The sequence below is a fragment of the Musca autumnalis genome, unplaced genomic scaffold (assembly GCF_047663935.1).
Source record: "Musca autumnalis isolate F117 unplaced genomic scaffold, ASM4766393v1 scaffold_1, whole genome shotgun sequence".
NCBI classification, from domain to species: domain Eukaryota; kingdom Metazoa; phylum Arthropoda; class Insecta; order Diptera; family Muscidae; genus Musca; species Musca autumnalis.
The window spans coordinates 162,817,264-162,841,206 of record NW_027411644.1 but is presented as its reverse complement, the minus strand read 5'-3'; the positions used below and the strand labels follow the sequence as shown (position 1 = coordinate 162,841,206).

Sequence of the window (23,943 nt, the reverse complement as noted above, 5' to 3'; positions counted from 1 at the left end):
ATCGTCTTGCCGGACTGTCAAAATCATTGTACAATGATTTCATTCATAATGCTCTCATGCATGTCGCCTAATGCTCAAAAATTTGGCTCCATCTGATAATGGAATATATTACACAGCACGGTGCTCTTGAACCAAATTTAAATGGAATGTGCTTACACCTGGGAAGTTTTTGCGATTCAAGTTGACATTTTTAAGGGTTTTTAGGTTTTCATTTTGCTTGGAAACCGCAAGTCCTTTCGAAATGGGACTAAGGAAAATGTTGTGGCTATAAAAATTCTCTACAAGATTGGCTTTTATGATATCTTCGTAGTTTTTGTCGTTATTGATATATAGAAGTTCAAATTAGGACAATGGATTGACTGTATCGCCTTCTTATATTACAATGTTATGCACAGTGCACCTTAACTAACGGATTCTGAAACAGCAATGTTTCAGGGAATGGAACTAAAGAATATGTTTTAGCTGTGAAAATTCTGTACAAGATTGGCTTTCGTAATTTTTTCCTAGGTTGTACCATTTTAGAGATATACAAGTTTAAGTTGGGAAATTGCAGTCAACCCATTGCCCTAATTTGAACTTCTATGTCTCAATAATGGTAAAAACTACGAAAAAATCCTAAAAGTCAATCGTGTAGAGAATTTTTATAGCTACAACATATGTATTCTTTAGTTCCATTTCGATAGCACTTACGGTTTCCAAGCAAAATCGTGAAAACCTAAAAAACCCTTAAAATGTCAACATGAATCGCGTTTTATTTAAAAAGTGCTCAGGTGAATTTTTGTGTTTTCTTATTTTTTTCATCTATGAACATTGTAGTTTCAGAATCCGCACAAACTTTCCAGGTGTAGGCACCTTCCATTTAAATTTGGTTCAAGAGCACCGTGACAGCGGTTTAGAATTTTATTATTAAAACAAACTCAAATAAAAATACATTTAATCGTATAAATAGTTTAGTTTGCGGTTGCTTTATACGAAGAAAACATCAATGGAAAATGAAATCACAAGAATAGAACAATCACAGAGAACAGCAAAACAACATTGCTCCAGCCAGCCACAAACTAAAGAAAGATAAAACACCGTATCGAATTGTAGTTTTCAAACGGGATTAGTTCAGTCATTAGCAAAAAGTGGGGCGCAACTCCTTGAAAACAACATTAATATGTGTCATAAATTGGGAACATTCCTAAAAATTGAAAAAAAGAAATTAGTCGTACCAATCTACAAGTACAAAATGACATCAATATTAAGGACTCCATATTATTAAGCACATTTCCATGCGACCTTTGGAATAACCCTAATAGAAGCGGAAATACTCGTACAACAAACGTTAAATTTTTCTGCACATAAGTATTTTGCCTAAGTAAGCGTCTTCCTCTATTGGACTCCCATCAACAGGCAAAAATACTCCCCATTATGTGGGGAGTATATTATAAGTTGGTTGGTTCGAAAAAATGGACCTTCACATAGCAAATTGAATGTCTCGACGAACTGAGTCGATCTGGCTACGTGTGTCCGTCTGCCCATCTGGGACACACATAGCCAGATCGACTCAGCTTGTCGAGACATTCAATTTGCTATGTGAACGTCCATTATTTCGATGTATTACAAACTTTTGAACCAACCGACTTATAATATACTCCCCACATAATGGCGTAGGCTATAAAAGGTTCACTCCTGCTGAACGTAACTTTATTAACCTTGTTTGAAGACAAAAATTTAGACTTTGTTTTTGGAAAGTTTTCACACAAAAAGTGAATGATTAAACGTTTTGAACCAAGATTAAAATTATATAGGTTCATTGTTCCTTTATGATTATTGTGTTTATTGCATATTTGACAAAACAAAAAAGTAAACATTAGCAGATAAATAACCCACCTAGCGCCGAGAATATTTTTTTGCGAGAAAACTTAAAATTGTTTGTGAAAATTATATTTTTGAGACTTTTTAACCATTTCTTAATATATACATTTTTTCTCTAAAACGTATAGTTTTCCTTCTTCTAAAAGTGCCAAAGACTTTGGAGGGTAATATACATACATATGTATGTATGTAGGCATATCCTTATATGCCAATCCCTTGGTTTTTGATTGAGAAAATACTCTTACTATATTTCTAACAAATCCCTGACTCTATGTGTATTCGTTTACTCAAAATTTGTACGAATTTTTACTGGATGTTGTTCGTTTACTCTACAGTACAATGGAAAAGACCTTAGTCGTTTACAAGAAGTTACTGGACTTGTACAAATTTGTACAAATTATTGAGTAAACAAACACATCTTTTATAAGATTCTAACATTTATGATTAAACTTTTATCGCATATATAAATTGTTCATCAAAAGTCGAAAATTACAAAAAGCGCCATTTTTTAATAGCTTGGGTTTTAGGCCAATTGTGTGGAAATATGTACATATGTAGGTAAAATAAAGCTTTATAAGCGTGAAATGACAGATAACAGACAATACTATAACAAAATGCAAAAAAACCCACAAAAATATTCGAAAAAATAGAGTTTTACGTCAATTTTTGAACAATTTTTGTGCCGTTTAAACGACCAGTGGCTTTATCTGGATACATATGCCTGTTCAAGAACCATGTACACATGTACTACGATAACAACTTTCCTTTATGTTATCGAAAAGTAGATTCTTGTAGTTCATGGGGACCAAACTTAAACCTGGGTATATAGTTTTTTGCGATAGGCAATATCAAACGTTTTCAAACGGCACCAAAATACCCCTCAGTAATGTTGGCGACATTTCCTTAGTATTTCAGCCATGTAAAACTTCTCTACAAGTGGTGTCGTAGGACACGCCGTTCCGGCTCGGCGATAAACAGTAGGTCCCATATCATTGAGCTAATATGAATCGGGGTGCACTCATTGATATGAAAGAAGACTCCCTTGTCCCATCAGACATGTTTGTGGAACAATTACACTGTGCAACATTTTTAAGGTGATCTTGTGCAAACAATTCGAACTGAGGATTTTTTGAAAGTGCAGACCCAAACGACAAGAAACCCTAGTTGGGTTTTGTTGTGTCAGATCCAGCTCGGATTTTATGGCCCCATCTAAACATGGTTAAATATTGAGTTTTTAAAGAAATTCGGGGCTATATCTCTGAAACCAATGACCTCTGAAGCAAATTTGTAGGTTCGGACAAGAATAAAATATTTAGAGAAGTAATGAACTCGAAAAACTACATTTATTGCCTCAAATTTCACAATATATGCAAAAATTAAACAATTTTTATACATTTCGCACCGTATCTCCAAAACCTTTAATTTTTTCTGAATATTTTCTTTTGGAAAAATATTCCCTGGAATGTAATACACAACTCTTCAGAACATGTCATTGTTGTAAAATGCCTCTATCCCGTTGTTTTCATTAAATTTTTAAATGACGATTTAATAAAAATGTCAATAAAGTAGTGAAATCCGAAATGCGAGAATAAACTGTTGGTGTGAACTGTGTTTGAAATGCGTACTGTAAAAGATATGATGCAAAATACCACTGAAACAACATGAAGTAAGCATTTTAGAGTTTCAGAATGTTCTAAAGAATTGAGAACTTTATTTGGAAGATTTTTGCTAAAGACTACTTGGTTCAACTCCCAATAGTTTTGCCGATACGGACCAGAATTTCAGCAAATATGTAAAATTTTCTATATTTTATAGATTTTGATGTCCTAGATGAATTTTTTCTTATGTGGTTTTTTCAAAAGATAAGTTCTACTAGTTTAGGGCTACAATATTGCTAAAGACAGCAAGGCCAAATTCATATTCGTTTCTGAGATAAAGGCCTAATAAATGCAAAAAAGTGTTGATTTAGCCCGGTTTAGATGAGGCCATAAAATCCGAACTGGATCTGACAGGACAAAACCCTACTAGGGTTTTTATAGTCTAAATATGTACTTTCAAAAAATGCATACTAGAAGTTGTTTGCATTTTCAGTGTTGCATAGTGTTATTAACGAAAACTAAATACCAAACATCAGCCATTTCGGTGGGATCCGAAAATCGGAAGGGATCGTTCTATGGTGACCCAAACAAATGTTTGTTTGGGACTGGTTGCAAACAAATATATGTTTGGATCCAAACATAATTTGTTTGTATCCAAACAAATATTTGTTTGCAACATTTTGTAATATATCTCAATTTTATTTGTAATATATCTCAGTTATATTTGAACATATATTTTATGGTTGGATAGAGGATGTTTGTCAAAGAGAGTAACAACAGTGCTCTAGCGGCTGCGGAATGTTGTTTTATAATAAAAAGCTGTGTGTATGTTATAATAGAAGACGTAGAAGCGAAGAAGGGGCTTTGGTGCTTTGGTGGCGTGTATGCGTCAAACACGTGTGTTTCTTGCTTTGTCGTTGTTAACCAACGTAGCAAGCGAAGAGGAAAAGAAAAAATGGTATGAATTATCTTGTTCTTTTTCTTCAGTTTTTTTTTTAAATACCATCGTAGAGTAAAGACGGTAAAGTGTGTGAATAAATCAGTGTTTTGTGTTTTATTAAAGAAATGGTGCTTTTTAGTAAATTAAATGACCCTTACATTTTATAATTGAATCGAAAAGGTGAATGAAATTATTTTATTGGTAATTACATACATACATATATAAGGAGAAGCGTTCAACGATGTTTCTATATATTTTTTTTTTAAAGTGTGACTATTTTCAAATTATTTCATTCAGTTTTTCTTTTATTAAAGTGTGTTATGTATTTGTTAGGAATTATGTGAAAAATGTGTGTATATAATGGAAAAGCGTCAGTGAGCGCTTCCTGAGAGCAAGTGAGCATGTATTTCAATATGTTTTACATTGAAATTTACGCTCCCTTGCTCTCAGTAACCGCCCACTGGTGCATGTGTTTGTTTGTTTTTTTTTTTGTGGCTTTTGGGTTTGTATTTGTTTGCACCCAAACACATAATTTTGCACCCAAAACATGTATTTTTTTCCAGGACCCAAACATATGTTATGTTTGGGACTGCTTGAAAACAAATATATGTTTGCTGCAAAATATGTTTGGGGCATATGTTAGAGAGGCCTTTTTTTCTGTGTGTGGCGATAAATTTCAACTGGAAAGTTGTATACCCTCAACGAAGACTAAATACCAAATTTTAGCCATTTCGGTTGGATATTGAGACAACAACCTTAAAAATATCGAAAATCGGGTGGCAGCTTTCTATTGGCCTATACCGAAGACGTGGACCTATACCGACAAATTTATGGTGGAAAGTTTTACACCCCCAACGAAGACTAAAAACCAAATTTCAGCAATTTCGGTTGGATATTGAGGCAACAACCTTCAAAATACCGAAAAACGGTAGGTACCGTTCTAAGGTGGCTATATGAAAACGTGGACCTATACCGACAAATTTTAGGTGGAAAGTTTTGTTCCCCCATCGAAGACTAAATACCAAATTTCAGCCATTTCGGAGTAATAATAAGCATAGAACCTTAAAAATGTCGGTCAATAGAGGCTATAACAAAACATGGACCGATATAACCTATTTTAAATACCAGACATCCTAGAAGTAATATAAACTTCTGTACCAAATTATACAGCTATATATATATATATATATATATATATATAAAATAGAAAAATGTTTGTACGTTTGTTTGTTTGTAATTTATGGACTCGAAAACAGATGAACCGATCTTCGTGAAAATTTGAGGATATATTGCAACACGGCCTGAAAGTAAATTAGGCTATATGAATTTTTGAAATTTCGCGTCGATCTGTGAATTACAGATACAGTCTCCAAATTTGGAATAAGTAACGGAATTTGGTCTAGAAATATATTTGCCAAACTATATTGAAATCGGTTCAGATTTGGATATAGCTCCCATATATATTTTCGGGCGATTTCATGTATTTTATGTACCAAATAAGCTACGTATGCCCAATTTCAATGAAATGTGGAATGTGTGACGGAATTGGGTCTAGAAATAAGTATGCCAATTATATTGAAATCGGTTCAGATTTGGATATAGCTCCCTTATATATTTACACAGCACTGAACGGGTAGAGAACGCATTCTTATCTCCTTTATTTGTTCGTTAAAGTATTAATAATTGTAGCATTTAAAGCTAATATAATTATAGTTATTACTTTGTATTTTATCTTAGTCGGGGTAGCGAAGCGCAACGGGTTCAGCTAGTACCTTATAAATTGAGAGTTGTGTCTTTTTTCAACAGACATACGGACAGACATCTTTGTATCTACTTAGAATTTTATGAATATACAGTGGTGGCCAATACATTTGCAACAAAATTGCACGTTTTAGAAAAATGTCTCTAAAATATTTTTTTGAATGTGAAATTAGGTATTTTTTTGCAATTCTCTTTATTAGTGGTTTTGTTTGGCTATAGGTCAATTGAAAAAGAAAACGACGTATTTTTGATTTTTATTCTTCTTTTATTTTTCCAATATTTCATATTTAGGGATCTATTTCACAAAAATATAAACACATATTACAAAATGATGAACAACCAAATATAACACAAAAATATTACATTTTCTTGGAGATTACCTGTGCTGGTTCAATGTCACATTTTTTTGCAATTATTTATAGTTTAATGCTTCAAAAATAAGAAAATAAAAAGTTTTGACTCGAATGCAACAACAATTATGAAAAAATTTGAATATACATAGCACGGCTTAGGCCGCCATCAGACCATCTGCTTTTTCAAATGTATGTACGTTGTCACTTTGGGTATACTAATACTCCAGAACAGCTAATGTCATACATTTAAAAGCAGATGGTCTGATGGCGGCCTTAATTTTAATGGTCAAAACAGTTGCAACTGAATGAAATCACATGCAAAAATCTTCAGTATTTTGTAAAATATAATTTTTTATATGACTAAAATAATTTCCTTTTGTTTTGGAAAGTCTAAAAGCGGGTCATATGTGAGGAGCATGATGATGGCTATAAGAGTCAGAAACTGCGGAAATAATGGAAATTTGTTCACATTTCAGTTTTCAATTTAATAAAATTCAGAGTCTTAATTGTCGAAGTACAGGCTTCCAAATTAAAGGAAATGTTTCAAACTTTTAGTGCACGCCAAAGCCCATTAAGTTAATACCGTGTTTTATAGTCTTCTGAGTGAATTTTTGATAGTATTCTTGTTTCTTCCAACTAAAGATAATGTTTTTGGCACCCAAATCCATTATAAACACATTTTTTCATAAAATTATGGGATATCCATAACAGAGTTATTATAGAAGACCCAAAGTTATCCCAATTTTAATATTTAGAAGTTTTTATTTTATTGACAAATAATTCTGCATCTATTTGGCGTATTAAAATCATGTAATATGATAATTAGGAAGACCAGCAAAGCATTCAATCAGTACCAAGTAGATTGTCGACAGCAGTCAAATAAAAAAAATAATTATTAATTAATTTGGTTCAGTTAGTTCTAAATCAGTTAGTTCTAAGTTTAGTACCTGCGTAAAATAAATGTTTACCAGTGAAAAGTTATGCACTGTGGTAGTGGTGAAGGGTATTACATAGTCGGTTCCGTCCCGACAATAGCACTTGCTCACTTGTTATATTTATATATTTAAGAAGTATATTTATATTTAAAGTACGGGACCAGACCACTCCATCTTGTGTTGAAGGGTATAAAAACTTGCCTGATTTTTACTGTGTACAGTAAATAGTACATTCACCACTATTTATGTTAACTTTTGTTCTTTTTTTTATATTTCATAGCATACAATTAGGTGCTGGCTATAGAATCAGTATTTCTTTATAACAACAAACTATATCGCAGATATGATGTTATAGGCTCCACCATATAATGGAGGGTATATTAAGTTTGTGATTCCGGTTGTAACCCCACAAACTATATATATTTATGATCAGCGTGCAATTCTATATCGATATAGTCATTTCCGATAGGTGGTTAAAATTGTATTGAAATCTATTGTAAGTCCGTAGGTATTGAACAATTAAAAAGTATACCCTCAATTTTTTTCCAAAATACTTATGTATTTAGGGGGTTTAAAAATGTTGGGCGTTTGAACCGAAAAAAATTTTGATTGGGATTAAAGATCAAAAGTTTTGCGGAAGAGATACTAAAAGGAATGGATCGACATTGACCGTTATGGAAGTGGATCTCCAGCCACAACATATGGTGCCATAGGGGGTTTTTACATTCTTCGGACTGGTTGCTCAAGAAGTATGGACTTGCCCCTAAAAAAACTTTTACCATCGTAATTGAGGCAGCGAATGGAAGTTGCTTCAACAAAAATCAAAGTGATTCGATATCAGGTCTTAAAGTGAACTTATCCGAAATTTTGTGTGGGAGGTACCGGATGGAGTGGACAAATATAGTCCATACTTGAACCTGATGAATACAAAATACTAAAACAAAAACGAAGCGATTCAAGAACAGGTCCTAAATTGAACTTCTCCGAAATTTTGTGTGGGAGGTATTCGAAGGAGTGAACCAACCGATTGAGTCCAAATTGGAACCTCATCTTAGTCTAGCAGAAATTTCACGATGTGCAAAGTATGGACCAAATCGGTTACTCCCTTCAAGAGTAATCGCGCGCACAAATTTTCCGAACATTTTCAAACTTTTGTGGGGGAGGTACCGGAAGGAGTGGATCGATATAACCCATCTTCGAACTTAAACTAAGTTTGGACGAAATATTGGGAACGCCAAATTTTGGACCGAACCGGTTGATCCGTTCGAGAGTTATCGTGCGCACCAGCCAGCCAGACAGACGGACAGACAGACAGACAGACAGACGGACGGACATTGCTAAATCGACTCCAAATTGTCTAAAACACATTTCGTCCAAACATACTTGGGGTCTAAAACCATTATTTCGATGAGGCACATTTTGCCCGTATGAAAGTGTATATACCCTCGTTAGCATAAATGCTGAGGGTATAAACATGGACCTATGTTGACAGTTTTTGATGGAGATGTTTTGTGATCACTGGGAATCTCAAATGTCAAATTACTGGTAGTTTGCTTGAAAAATGTAGGACAAATTCTAGCTAATTCGGTTAAAAATTGTAGCTAAAGTCCTCAAAATATCGAAACTCTAGAGGTACCGTTATATGGGGGCTATACCAAAGCAGGGACCTACATACATATGTTGAACATTTTTAGTGGAGAAGTTTTGCGAACACTGGGAACTTTAAATGTCAAATAACTCCTAGTTCGGGAAAAAATCGTAGCTAAAATCCTCAAAATACCGAAAATCTGTACGTACGTAACGTTATATGGAGGCTATACCAAAACTTAGACCTATGATGAATATTTCTCGTGGATTGTGATCAATGCGAACTTCAAATGTCAAATAACAGCTAGTTCGGTTAAAAATTGCGGCTAGAATCCTCACAATACCGAAAATCGGGAGGTACCGTTATATGTGGGCTATACGAAAATATGAACCTAAATTAACAATTCTTGTTGAAGAATTTTTGCTAGCTCTCAAATTTGAAACGACAGACAGTTCGGCCAACAAATGAAGCTAAAATCATCAAAATACTGAAAATCGGGTGGTTTGTATGGGGGCTATACCAAAACATGGACCTACGTTGACAATTTTTGGTGTAGAAGTTTTGCGAAACTCAAATATCGAATTACCGCTATTTAGGTAAAAAATGTAGATACAATTCTCAAAATACCGAAAATAGGGAGTTATCGTTTTATGGAGCTATACCGATACATGGACCTATGTCGACAATTTTTGGTTAAGAACTTTCGTGACAGCAGGGAACCTTAACGGGTAGTTCAGTCAAAAAAGTATGTAAAACCATTAAAATATCGAAAATCGGGAGGTACCGTTATATGGGGGCTATATCAAACCATGGAACTATGTTGAAAATTTTTTGTAAAGAAATTTCTACATATACCGACAAAATTAGGGGAGGAAGTTTTATACCTCCATCGAAGACTGAGTACCAAAATTTGCAATACCAAACATACTAGGAGTAATAACTTCTATATCAAATTACAAAGCTCTATCTTAAAAATTGAGAGCTGTATCTTGATTTCAAAAGACAGACGGACAGAAGGACATGTTTAAATCGACTTAGAATATGCATACATATCGCTCATTTACTCAAAGAGTGGCATATCTCAAAAAAGCGTTTTCAGAGTAAGCAATTTCTATTTTTTCTACGACTTTTATTTTATCTTGTATCAAATTTTCATGTTAATATCTCTAAAACTCAACGAGTTACAGCTCATTTACTATGAGTTTGGCATAATTCAACAATAATGTTTTTTAGAGCTTTTGAAGCACTAAAACACTTCAAATCAATCTTGATCTTACGCCGAAATTTAGCAGTGATATCTGTCTAGCTGTTTACAAAATATGGTCCACGTAGTTATTTTAGTTTTTGTATAATAAACTTTTTAATTTGGGAAAAGTGATGGCTTTTCGAACCAAAAATGTATCTCAAGTGTTAATAAAATATTTAGGAAAAAGCTGTTGTCGAACGGGGCCGCCATACATATCGCTCATTTACTCAAAGAGTTGCATAACTCAAAAAATGCGTTTCTGAGTTAGCAATTTCTATTTTTTCTACGACTTCCATTTTATCTTGTGTCAAATTTTCATGTTGATATCTCTAAAACTCAATGAGTTGTAGTTCATGTACTAAGAGTTTGGCATAATTCAACAAAAATGTTTTTTGAGTTTATGAAGCACTAAACACTTCAAATCATGCTTGATCTTGCACAGAAATTTAGCAGTGATACCTGGCTAGCTGTTTGCAAAGTATTTCTTTTAGTTGTTGTGTAATAATCTTTTTAATTTGGGAAGTCAAATTTCAATCGCCAACTTGAAACGGGGTTTTCTCGAAACTTGACTTTTTGAGATGTGTCACTCTTTGAGTAAATGAGCGATATATACTTTTTAGGGTCTCCGATGAATATGTCGATGTGGTACAAACGGAATGACAAATTTAATTATACCCTCCATCATGGCGCAATTACCCAGGTATTAGCATCGTAAAATTTTGAATATGTTATGTCAAAAGTTTCTTTATGTTGTTGGGGAAATTACAACAAAAATAATTTTTTTATAAAGGGATTTGACTTTTCATATTGATCAGCTGGTGTGATACCACTACCTGGTAGTTCTGCCATGCCCTCCATATTATGGTGAAGGGTATAAAAAACATCGATTTTTAGGTTACAAAATTCGATAGTTTAATCTGTCAAAATCCTTGTTTTTTGGCTAGGTTTACGACTTTTCTGACGTATGTAATATGCGTCAGAAATGTATGTCAGATACGTCATAATTTCCAACAGACCATCTATGATCATGGAGGGTATATTAAGTAGGTCATTCTGTTTGTAGCTTATCGAAGAAATCACTCCACCTTCCGAATAGATGAAATTTTAGTAGAATTTGTATACCCTCCACTTAAATGGAGGGTATAATTTAATTTGTCATTCTGCTTGTAACACATCGAAATATTCGTCGAGGACCCTATCTATATCTATAAAACAGAAAAATGTTTGTATGTTTTTGTGCCTTAATAATTCAAAAACCGTTGAACAGATCTTCCAGACTTTTATTAATTTTCTCGTTTAGAGTTAAGCTTGATGATCGGAAATTTTTTGCAAGTGAAAAAGAATTTGTGAGGTCTTAGCCACATTGTCTAATCAAAATAACCAAAATAAAACTTATTTCTAGTCAGAATTCGGTGACATTTTCCAAATTGTATTAAAATTGCACAGAATTTGCGTGTTTGGTGCACCAAATACCTCAAATATATATGGGAGCTATATCCAAATCTGAAGCTATTTTAATATAATATGGCAAATTTTTTTTTTTCCTTTCGAATTCGGTGACATTTTCCACTATGCATGAAAATTGGACAAAATATGCGAGTTTGGTGAATTAAATACACAAAGACCTTACCATAATGTAGTGTAGGCTATAAAAATGTGTACTTTTATTTATACAAATGAACATACATATGTAAATACATACTAATACAATAATCTACAACTAAAGTATGATTCTATAAATAAAACTATTATGGTAATAAATTTTGAATTATCCAATCAATGTAATTTCCAATTCGCGTATATATACCCGGCCATGACTTTAAAGCACATGGTACAGGTCCGTTCGATACCAAGCCTACAGCAAAGTACACATTACGGTTATCTACATGTTCTAGTACCATTAAAGGACCTCCTGAATCACCGCTGCATGTGTCAACACCTTCATCACCACTAGCACACATTTGATAATGTGAATGAATCGTTATTGGAGTAGGGAGATATTTTCTTTGACATTGTAGAATATTCCATACTCTTAGGATTGCCTTTAATTTTACCGAACTGCTTGTACTAGTTTCAGTTGCACCCCAACCGGCCACACTTACAACTTGATTTGTAAAAAGTTTATAGCGTATGCTAGGGTCGAGAGGTAAACAAATGGGTATCAAGTGATGATAATCGGCTACACTTTCTATTAAACGTATAATGGCAATATCATGAAATTGTTCCCTCGATGTTGGAACATACGCTGGATGGACTATGGCATAATCGACACGGATATCGATAACGGGTTGCATGCATTCTTTCCGCCCCCGGTTGTCTACCAGACAATCTGGATCATCTGCTAAGTTCCATTCACCTAAACGTACAGCATACAGCTCCAAGTTAGGGTTTATATTTTTATGTTTAACACAATGTCCGGCAGTTATGACATAACGTGAATTTATGAGACTACCGCCACACTTAAAGTGAAATCTATTGGGACCTGAAAAAATAATTTTAGTCAGTGTGAATAACTTTTAATGATAATCAAGGGGTGCCTTTTGAGTCAGCAAAAGCAATTGACTGAAACAATATCTTTAAAATAAACAGAACAATTGTTTTATCTTAGGCTTCTTAATTTTCTTCTGACGACTTCATATACTAACACATGTAATAAATGTGTTCAACTTACCCGCTTTAAATTGGATTAAAGCCATCCATGGATATTCATCGATATCAGTAACATTTCCGCGAAGTATTCTATTCGACATACTTTTTCCACATTCTCCTGGACTGGGTAATACATTGCCAGGTGAGGTTTCGGTTTCTTTTCGGCTCTCTCCTTGAGTGTTATTATGCCGATGTCGTTCAAGGCAGCAAATCTGTAACGGCAGTTATGTACGTGAACTGTGGTGGTACAAAATTCTTAGTTCATATTTGTAATTTTACCAATATTCTTTTTTCAACTGATTTTTGTGTACCATCGTTACCACATTGGCTTTCAGCTAAAAACTTTATATTTTCCGCAGTGAGATTGGTTTGCAGCATATTCAGTAGGTAATTGCATTGGATAATTTGTATACAAATACCTTTCTCATTATGGGGATTTGTACAGGTGCCATATGCTACAAGGGAAGCTAGGAACAGATATGAAAAGGAGTGTGTGTTATAAATATGAATTTTAAAGAGATCAAGGCGGAATAAGACCAAATTCCGTTACACATTCCAGATTTCATCATGATTGGACAGACCTAGCGTATTTGGTGCATCAATTACATGAAATCCGGCGAAAATATATGTGGAAGCTACATATGTATATCCACATAAAAAAAATTGTAACCATTTGATAAAAAAAATCAAAAATCTGATTAATTTTTAATTGATTTTTGTCGATAAAAATATGTTCATATTGACCATCGTCAATAAAAAAATTTAGTTTTCATTTGAAATTATTTTGATAAAGCAATTCTTATATTAACTAAGATTTTGGTTGAATTTTGCTTTTTTCAATCAATAAAATATTTTTCATACCAACAAACTGGTTTATCGATTTTTTAATTTTTTATGTGATAAAAAATTGCCACATACACAATAAGGTTTGTTAAATATCAAAGTAAATATCGATAAAAATATGTTCATATTTACAATTACTTTGTTGATAGATACATACACACATTTATAAATGGTGGTGGTTGCTTCTTTTATTGAAATGTATAGAAATGCCAAACACAAAAGCAACAACAGACGCTAGGTTACAATTACGTACAAGAAATAACAAATGAAAAAAACGGAATGGAACAATTTATAACAAAAGTAATTATTTATATAGAAGAAAACAAAAAAACAAGTAAAAACGCGTTAAGTTCGGCCGGGCCGAACTTTTCATACCCTCCACCATAAAATATTCTTAATTAAAATGGAATAATTAGCTTTCATCCCTGTCCTCAACTTTAGATGGGTACGTTAAAATGTCAGATTATATACATACATATATGGTGTCTATATCAAACTATGTATGTTGTCAATTTTTGGTGGGCTAGAAAGTGGGAGGTACCATTATATGAGGCGTTCAGAGCACACTTCGACTAACTCCATAAAACAAAAAGTTGAGATAAGCAATGGTGAAATGTATATTGTTTTTTAAAATTCCCCTGATAATATGGATTCAAATATATAATGTAGAATGCATAATAGCAGGTATAGCTTTCATCTAACGGTATATAAAATAAAATAAAAACAATAGTCAACAAACAATCGTTAGTAATGTTGTGGTAATGGTGGAGTTAATCGAAGTGTGCACTGAAAAAAGTAATAAAGTTAGGTCTTGCATTTTTTTATTAACGAAAAACTTAGTTTTGTACACATATATTACTGGTTTTACATAAAAATTAATGTTGGCAGTTCGGTTATAAAATAATATTTGTAATTAATTCATGTTAGCTTTATGTTAGCGTCATTCTTCATGGCTAGGTTTACGACGTTCCCGAAGTATGTAATATACGTCAAAAATGTATGTTATATACGTCATAATTTTCTAAAGGCCATCATCTATGGTTTCAACAAAAGCCGAAAGAGCATTGCATGTAAAAATGTACACGTTGCGAGCAGAGCTACATTTGAATGTGGAGTTAATCGAAGTGTGCACTGAAAAAAATGCATATTATTCAGTGGTCAATAAAAACTTGTTATTTAAAGGTGCTCATCTTTATTATTCAGGAAAGATATTATAATTATAAATAGATATGGCGATATCAAAGGCTTTGACACTAAAATCTCAAATTTTTCAAAAAGTGGAGTTAGTCGAAGTGTGCACTGAGCGGCTCATATAGGGGTTATAATAAAACATGGAAGTATGTTGATGGAGCCTCTAATGTCAAATAACTCCTAATTCGGTTAAAAATTATAGCTAAAATCCTCAAAATACCGAAACTCGGTACATAACGTTCTATGGAGGCTATACCAAAACATCGACCTATGTTGAATATTTCTAGTGGATTGTGATCAGTGGGAACTTCAAATGTCATTAACAGCTAGTTAGGAGGTACAACTATATGTGAGCTATACGAAAATATGAACTTAAATGAACAATTTTTGTTGCAGAATTTTTGTTGGCTCGTAAATTTCAAATTACAGAAATCGGTTAAAAATTTTAGGTAAAATTCTCAAAATACCGAAAATCGGGAGATACCGTTATATGGGGGCTATACCAAAACATGGACCCAAGTTCATAATTTTTTTTCGAATATAAAAATTTTGGTCACTAAGAACTCCAAAACGTGGACCAATGTCCACAAGTTTTGTTACATAAGTTTATTGACACTTAAAACCCCTAAATGTCAAATTATAGCTAAATCGGTCTGAACATGTAGCTAAAAACGTCAAAATACCGTAAATCGGGGGTTACCGTTATATGGGGGCTATACCAAAACGTGGAGCTATGTCCACAAGTTTTGTTATATAAGTTTATTGATACTTAAGAACCCTAAATTTCAAATTATAGCTAAATCGGTCTGAAAATGTAGTTTTTTTCCTTTATTATTCCACTTGGGAACATAGGGCTTCTATAATACATTTCCATCTTAATCTATCTTGACATATTAATTTTATTTCATCGTAAGATTTATTTATCTGGTTTAATTCAGTCTTTATGGTTCTCCTCCAAGTATTTTTTGGACGTCCGGGTCGACGGTTTCCCTGAGGGTTCCACTCCAAGGCTGTTCTGGTGATGCTGTTAGTTGGTTTGCGCAATGTATGGCCAATCCATTTCCACTTTCGTCTTGTAATCTGTTGCAGTATTGGATCTTCCTTTGTCTAGCTAAAAACGTCAAAATACAGTAATCGGGGGTACCGTTATATGGGGGCTATACCAAAACGTGGACCTATGTCCACAACTTTTGTTATATAAGTTTATTGACACTTAAGAACCCTAAATGTCAAATTATAGCTAAATCGGTCAGAAAATGTAGCTAAAAACGTCAAAATACCGTAAATCGGGGGGTACCGTTATATGGGGGCTATACCAAAACGTGGGCCTATGTCCACAGCTTTTGTTATATAAGTTTATTGACACTTAAGAACCCTAAATGTAAAACTATAATTAAATCGGTCAGAAAATGTAGCAAAAAACGTCAAAATACCGTAAATTGGGGGGTAACGTTATATGGGGGCTATACCAAAACGTGGACCTATGTCCACAACTTTTGTTATATAAATTTACTGACACTTAAGAACCCTAAATGTCAAATTATAGCTAAATCGGTCTGAAAATGTAGCTAAAAAGGACAAAATACCGTAAATCGGGGGGTACCGTTATATGGGGGCTATACCAAAACGTGGACCTATGTCCACAACTTTTGTTATATAAATTTATTGACACTTAAGAACCCTAAATGTCAAATTATAGCTAAATCGGTCTGAAAATGTAGCTAAAAACGGCAAAATACCGTAAATCGGGGGGTACCGTTATATGGGGGCTATACCAAAACGTGGACCGATATAGCCCATCATCGAACTTGACCTGCCTGCAAACAAAAGACGCATTTTCCCAAAATTTCAGCGTTCTATCTCCATTTTTGTGGATGCTAGAGTGATTACCACAGACGGACGGACGGACGGACGTACACAGATCGACTCAGAATTTTACCCTGATCAAGAATATATATACTTTATAGGGTCGCAAATGAGTATTTCAATGCGTTACAAACGGAAAAACAAACTTAATATACCCTCCATACTATGGTGGAGGGTATAAAAAGAAAATAAAATAGGAGAGGTTTTGCCGTTGGGAAACCTACGACAACGCCGATTTTTTGGAAAGCAATGTATCTCCTCTTAGGTTGACAGAATGTTAGAGACTTTAAAATGTTTTCTAAACGATATAATTCCTAAACATGAACATTTTCCTTCTCTATACGCTAGAAGATCTTCCAGTAAAAATCACAATTTTATTTATTCTCAGAAATATAACAAATGGCCCGTATTATTTTTTAAAACTGTTTAGCTTATTGACATGTACACTGTATTTGTTGTTTTATTTTGATGCTTTTTTTAGAAATTCTTACTAGCTTTAATGTTCGCACAAAAAATAATCAATAAGCACACATTTCTCAGGAAACTCGGAAACATTTTCACTAAATACAAAGACTTGTTTGTGTAACACCCGTCTTAACCAAACACTAGATGAACGTTGACTGACTTACTTGCCGAAGTGTCAATTTAATTCTATGCAAAATTCATTGATAATGATCTCATGCATTTCTTCCTGATAATGGAATGCATGGCACAGGGGCTTACGAGAGTAATTATTTGCTTAGTGTGATTTACATTATAAGACTTCACTATGACAGAATAACTTTCTTCCTCTGGAAATGTAAAACACTATTTACTATTATCGAATAAATTCTAGCCACAAACTATAGAAATATAAAGCACTGTGACCAAATGTAGTTCTCAAATAGGATTACGTCAATCATTAGAAAAAGGGGGCGCAACTTTTTGAAAACAGCCTCAGTATGTGCCTTAATTTGGCAATATTTCCAAAATGTTGAAAGAATTAGCCTTACACTATTGCATGATACGATTATTCCAGCAGTTCGAAATGACATCCGGATTTTCTAAAAGCTCAATATAAAGTCCATTTATATGGAACATATTGCACGAAGACCATCCAAACAACATACAATACCAAATAAATATGCACTCATTCCCTGGAAATAAAAGCTATCGCAGAAGTGACTTAAGCGTGTCGCCTAGGCGATAAAAACAGTTGCCGCGATTGTCGCGGAAGTCTCCCTCAAGTGACCTCTGTTATGAAGAAATTTTTTATACCCTCCACCATAGTATGGAGAGTATATTAAGTTTGTTTTTCCGTTTGTAACGCATTGAAATAATCATTTCCCTGTAGACTATATATATTCTTGATCAGGGTAAAATTCTGAGTCGATCTGTGCATTTCCGTCCGTCTGTGGTAATCACTCTAGCATCCACAAAAATGGAGATAGGACGCTGACATTTTGGGAAGATGCGTCTTTTGTTTGCAGGCAGGTCAAATTCGATGATGGGCTATATCGGTCCACGTTTTGGTATAGCCCCCATATAACGTTACCACCCGATTTCAGGTACTTATACGTTTTTAGTCACATTTTCAAACAGAATTAGCTTTAGTTTGACATTTAGTGTTCCTAGTGATCAACAAACTTATATTCCATAAATTATAGCCATGGTTCCATGTTTTGATATAGCCCCCATATAACGGTACCTCCCGATTTTCGGTATTTTGAGAATTTTAGCTACAATTTTTAACCTACGTAGCTATAAAGTAACATCTGAGGTTCTCAGTGGTCATGAAACTTCTCCACCAAAAATCGTCCACATAGGTCCATGTTTTCGTATAGCCCCAATATATCGTTACCTCCAGATTTTAGGTATTTTGAGAATTTTAGCTACAATTTTAACCCAAAAAGCTATAATCTGACATTTGAGGTTCTCAGTTGTCATGAACCTTCTCCACAAAAAATCGTCCACATAGGTCCATGTTTTGCTATAGCCCCCATATAACGGTACCTCCTGATTTTCGGTATTTTGAGGTTTTGGCTACAATTTATAACTGAACTATCTGTAATTTGACATTTAAGGTTCTCAGTGGTCATGAAACTTCTCCACCAAAAATCGTCCACATAGGTCCATGTTTTGGTATAGCCCCCATATAACGGTACATCCCGATTTTCGGCATTTTAAGAATTTTGGCTACAATTTTTGACCTATCTGTAATTTGACATTTAGGGTTTTCAGTTGCCACGAAACTTCTCCACCAAAAATAGTCAATATATGTCCGTGTTTTGTTATAGACCCCATATAACGGTACCTCCCGATTTTCGGTATTTTAAGGATTTTACCTACAATTTTAAGCGAACTATATGTAATTTGACATTTGAGGTTCTCAGTGGTCATGAAACTTCTCCACCAAAAATGGTCTACATAGGTCCATGTTTTTTAATAGTCCCCATATAACAGTACCTCCAGATGTTTGGTATTTCGAGGATTTTGAGGATTGTTCAAATGTGTTGAATTCTTAAATAAATGTAAACAATCGACTTTTAAGTGACTCAGGCGTCACTTAGAAGTGTCTGAACATGCGATAAAAGATAATCATAATAATGCTATAGGCATTGTTTGCGTAATTTACCAACGATCTGAGAAGTAAAAAAAGGCAAGGTTTCATTCTTATACGAAAATCTCCACGTCTGTTAAGATTATTCCAAAAGCAATGTTGAAGTAGGTTGGTGGTCAGTCAAACAACGAATATATCGCAATCGTCGCTAATCTAACCCAAGTTTTTGTTATTGTAATTACGAATATCAGAATTTATGTTGGCGACCTTCCAAAAGCAATGCCTGATTATGGAAGTATAAAATCCCGTCTTTACAATAATACAAAGTAGGTTGGTGTAGTTTGTCAAAAACGGAGATATCGCAATAGTCAGTAATGCATCCCATTTTTCGACTTTTTTGTAATCACGATACAGTTCGCGAAATTTTGGGAGTTGGTGCGGGATCCCACTAGGGGTTGGGATTACGAAAAAACCTATGTGAAAAAACCCAAAGTTTTATGCTTTTGCGAATATCTCGGCTTCTAGTAGGGGTATTCCAAGGGCAAAACCTCTCAATCGAAGAAGAAAATATTACATTTGAATTTATGCAAAGGTTGGCGAAAGTGGTCAATAGTCGGTAATGAATCCAATTTTTTCCTTAATTTGTAATGAGGCTACAGGTCGCAATTATGATCGGATAGTCACGAAGTTTTGGTTGCTAATGGGGGTCCCGGAGAGGAAGAAGCATATAGAGTTTGGTGGTATTCGGATAATATTCCCAAAAAAATGTTTACCAGTAAAAACGTATGGCCCTGTCCCGACTATAGCTCTTGTTCACTTGTTTTTTTATTTTTTACAGATAATGCTGAAAAAGTAAGGAGTGATTTACATGATAAAACTAATTACAAACCCGCATATTATTTTGGTCTGAAAGAAGAAAGAAGTGGAGACCATCAACTAGAACTATTCCACCCAGATGACACAAGACAAAAACATTAGAAAACTTCAGCAGGGTAGAGGGCCGCTTTAAAGGCATTAGAGTCTAATAAATTTAAGACTGTTCAAAATTGTAGGCCTATCTTAAAAATCTGGGTTACTGCAATGTTGAGGACTGTGTCAAACCAACGCTTTGCTTCTTTCTCGACAAACTGTACGCAGAAAAACACAGATAAGATCTGACAGGACGAACCTGGATGCCAGGTATCAAAGTCGATCTGGCCGGCAATCTCTCGATATAGCCATGCCCGCCCGTCTGTGGAAATCATTCTAGCGACCGAACGGATTGAAGTAGGTGGATGAAGTTTTATAAAAAATCTATTGTATGTACGTAGGACTTTTGGTATTGAATACGAGCTATGTAGGTCCACATACAAAGGTCCCCCATACAAAGTGCCGCGTGACGCGTCGTCGTTTTAAGGAATTTTTAAGATATTTGTCCCATTTGACATCGAATTGGTTGCAATTTGGTATTTTGTGTCTCCAAAAATTTTTTATATACATAGGTCAACGTTTTGGTTTAGCCCCAATATCACGCCTCATATATTATAGTTTATATAGGTCCACGTTTTGGTACAGCCCTAATATAACGCCCCATATATTATATGTAGTACGCGTCACTTTAAGGTATTTTGCATGCATTAGTCCCATTTGACAACATAATTGGTTGTAATTTAGTATTTTGTGTTTCCAGAGGCTAGGAAACATTTCTACCAAAAAAAATTTTATATAGGTCCACGTTTTGATATAGGGCGGTATCTCCCGATTTTCGGTATTTTGCATTTTTTACCTATATTATCCTACAAGAATGGCTGAAATTTGGTAATTAATCCTCCTTTGGGCTACAAAACTTTCTCCCAGAAATTTGTCAGTTTAGGTCCACGTTTTGATATAGCCCCATAGAACGGTACTCCCGATTTTCGGTACTTTGAAGGTTGTGGCCTCAATTTTCCACCGAAATGGCTGATATTTGGTATTAAGTCTTTGATAGGGGTATGAAACATTCCATTTGAATTAAAATTGGTAGAAGATTAAAGCTGGGGGTTTAAAGTTGTGGTCTCACATAGCCACCATAGAATCGTACCTATCGGGTTTCGGTATTTTGAAAGTTGTGGCCTCAATATACTACCGATATGACTAAAAGTTGGCATTAAGACTTCCATGGGTGTATAAAATATTGCAGAAGAGAATTATCAGTATAAGTCTATGCCTTCATAGAAGCGTATTTTGAAGGTTGTGCCATCAATATCCCATCGAAACGGCTGAAATTTAATATTTATTCTCCTTTGGTGGTATTAAACTTTCCACCTGAAGTTTTCCGGTAGTGTTCCATGTCTTTATATAGCCCCCATAGAACGGGCCCTTCGAATTTTCGGTATTTTGAAAGTTTTAGCCTGGAGTTACAAAAATTTCCTCCAGAAATTTATCGGTACAGGTCAACGTTTTATACAGCCTCCGTTGAACGGTGCTCCCGATGTTCGTTAACTATCCAAATCCAGAATAACCCCCATAGAGTAGTACCTCCCGATTTTCGGTATTTTGAAGGTTGTGGTAAACAGTGTGAGCTGGGGGTGCAAAACTTTCCACTTGAAATTTGTCAGTATAGGTCCACGTTTTCATATAGCCGCCATAGAAAAGTACCTCCTGTACCTCTTCGTTATGGGTATAAAACTTTGCACCTGAAATTTGTCAGTATTCGTCCTCATCTTCATATAGACCCCATAGAACGGTACCTCCCGATTTTCGGTATATTGAAGGTTGTTTCCTCAATACTCCACCATATTGGATGAAATGCCCGTCCCACCTGAATTTTATCTGTATAGATCCACGTCTTAATTTAGCCCCATAGAACGGTACCTCCCGAATTTCGGTATGTTGAAGGTTGTGTCCTCAATATCCAACCGATATGTCTGAAATTTGGTAGTTAGTCTTCGTTGGTGTTATAACTTTCCACCTGAAATTTGTGGGTATAGGTCCACGCCTTCATATAGTCTCCATAGATCAGTACCTCCCAATTTTCTGTATATTGAAAGTGGTGATTCAATATCCCACTTAATTAACACACCGAAATAGGTAAATTTTGTATTTAGTCTTCGTTGGTGTTGTAAAACTTTCCACCGGAAAATTTTAGGTATATCTCCACGTTTTCATATAGCCCCCATAGAGTAGTATCTTCCGATTTTAGATATTTTGAAGGTGGTGGCGTCAATATCCTACTGAAATTTGGTATTTAAAATTTGTCGGTATACGTCCTCATCTTCATATAGACCCCGATAGAACAGTACCTCCTGATTTTCGGTACGTATTTTGACGATTGTGACCTCAATATCCCATTGAAACGGCTGAAATTTAGTAGTTAGTCTTCGTTGGTGTTGTAAAACTTTCCACCTGAAAATTTTCGGTATATGTCCACGTTTTCATATAGCCCCCATAGAACGGTACCTCCCAATATTAAAGGTGGTGCCTCAATATCCCACCTAATTTATACACCGAAATAGGTACATTTTGTATTTAGTCTTCGTTGGTGTTTTAAAACTTTCCACCTGAAAATTTTCGGTATATGTCCACGTTTTCATATAGCCCCCATAGAACGGTACCTCTCAATCTTCGGTATTTTGAAGGTTGTGCTATCAATATCCCACCGAAACGGCTGAAATTTTGTATTTATTCTTCGTTTTTGATATACAAGTTTCCAAATGAAAATTTTCGGTATTGCTCTACGTCTTCATATAGCCTCCGTAGAACTGCCCCTCCAAATGTTCGATATTCTGAAGATTTTGGCTCCAATACCCCACCGAAATGGTTTATATTTGGTATTTAATTGTTGGTGGGCATAAAACTTTCAATCAGAAATTTGTCGGTATAGGCCCACGTCGTCATATAGCCCCATTGAACGGTACCCTCCGATTTATGGTGTTTTGAGAAGTTTTAGCCAAATTATTCAACCGGAATAACTAAAATTTGGTATTTAGTCTTCGCTAAACGTACAAGACATTTATACAGGTCCGACAGCATCGGTTCACGTGTTGGTATAGCCCCCATATAAGTGTAGCCACCATTTAAGGTTTTTTGAAGATTCTAGTCACATTTTTCTACTGAATTGGTCGTTAATTGGATTTTTGTGTTCCTAGAATATGGAAAACTTACTTACGGCGTTAAGTGCTGCGTGGGCACTTGCTTTTAAGGGAATTGCGGGAGATTCTCGTATTCTGATGACTATAACTCACAAGCAGCAATATTATCTCTGCTGTAGTCCCTCATAAGGACGAGTTCAAAGCAACCAATGAGATGCACCCACTCCCGACATCCATTGCATTTCACCGAAGTTTGAGTGTGGTGGATGCGGATGTGACAAACCGAGCACATCCCAATTGGTCCTGTGTTTTCCGGACCAAAATCCAGAGCTGCTCCCAACACAAAATCAATCTGATTCGATCGAGAGTTTCAAAGTAACACAATTCAGCGTTGATAGCGCGAAATTGTAATTTTTTTCTTTCCTCTTTAGTGAAGAGAGATTGTCTTTGATGGGTTCACACCAAGCCCATTTTGGTGAAATTAAAACTTGTGGGAATTCCCTACACTATCACTAACAAACTCCC

The 23,943-nt window shown here is 34.8% G+C and overlaps 1 protein-coding gene across 1 annotated transcript; it reads right to left on the bottom strand.

The window, feature by feature from the left end:
* Positions 1-11,918: 11,918 nt before the first annotated feature.
* Positions 11,919-17,452, bottom strand: LOC141388667 (serine protease ea-like). Its single transcript, XM_073958813.1, has 4 exons — positions 17,322-17,452; positions 13,210-13,397; positions 12,953-13,142; positions 11,919-12,763 (listed from the first exon to the last, which is right to left on the bottom strand). The coding sequence occupies exons 1-4, from the start codon at positions 17,383-17,385 to the stop codon at positions 12,030-12,032; spliced, it is 1,176 nt and encodes a 391-aa protein (XP_073814914.1). The 5' UTR covers positions 17,386-17,452; the 3' UTR covers positions 11,919-12,029.
* Between the last annotated feature and the right edge of the window lie 6,491 nt (positions 17,453-23,943).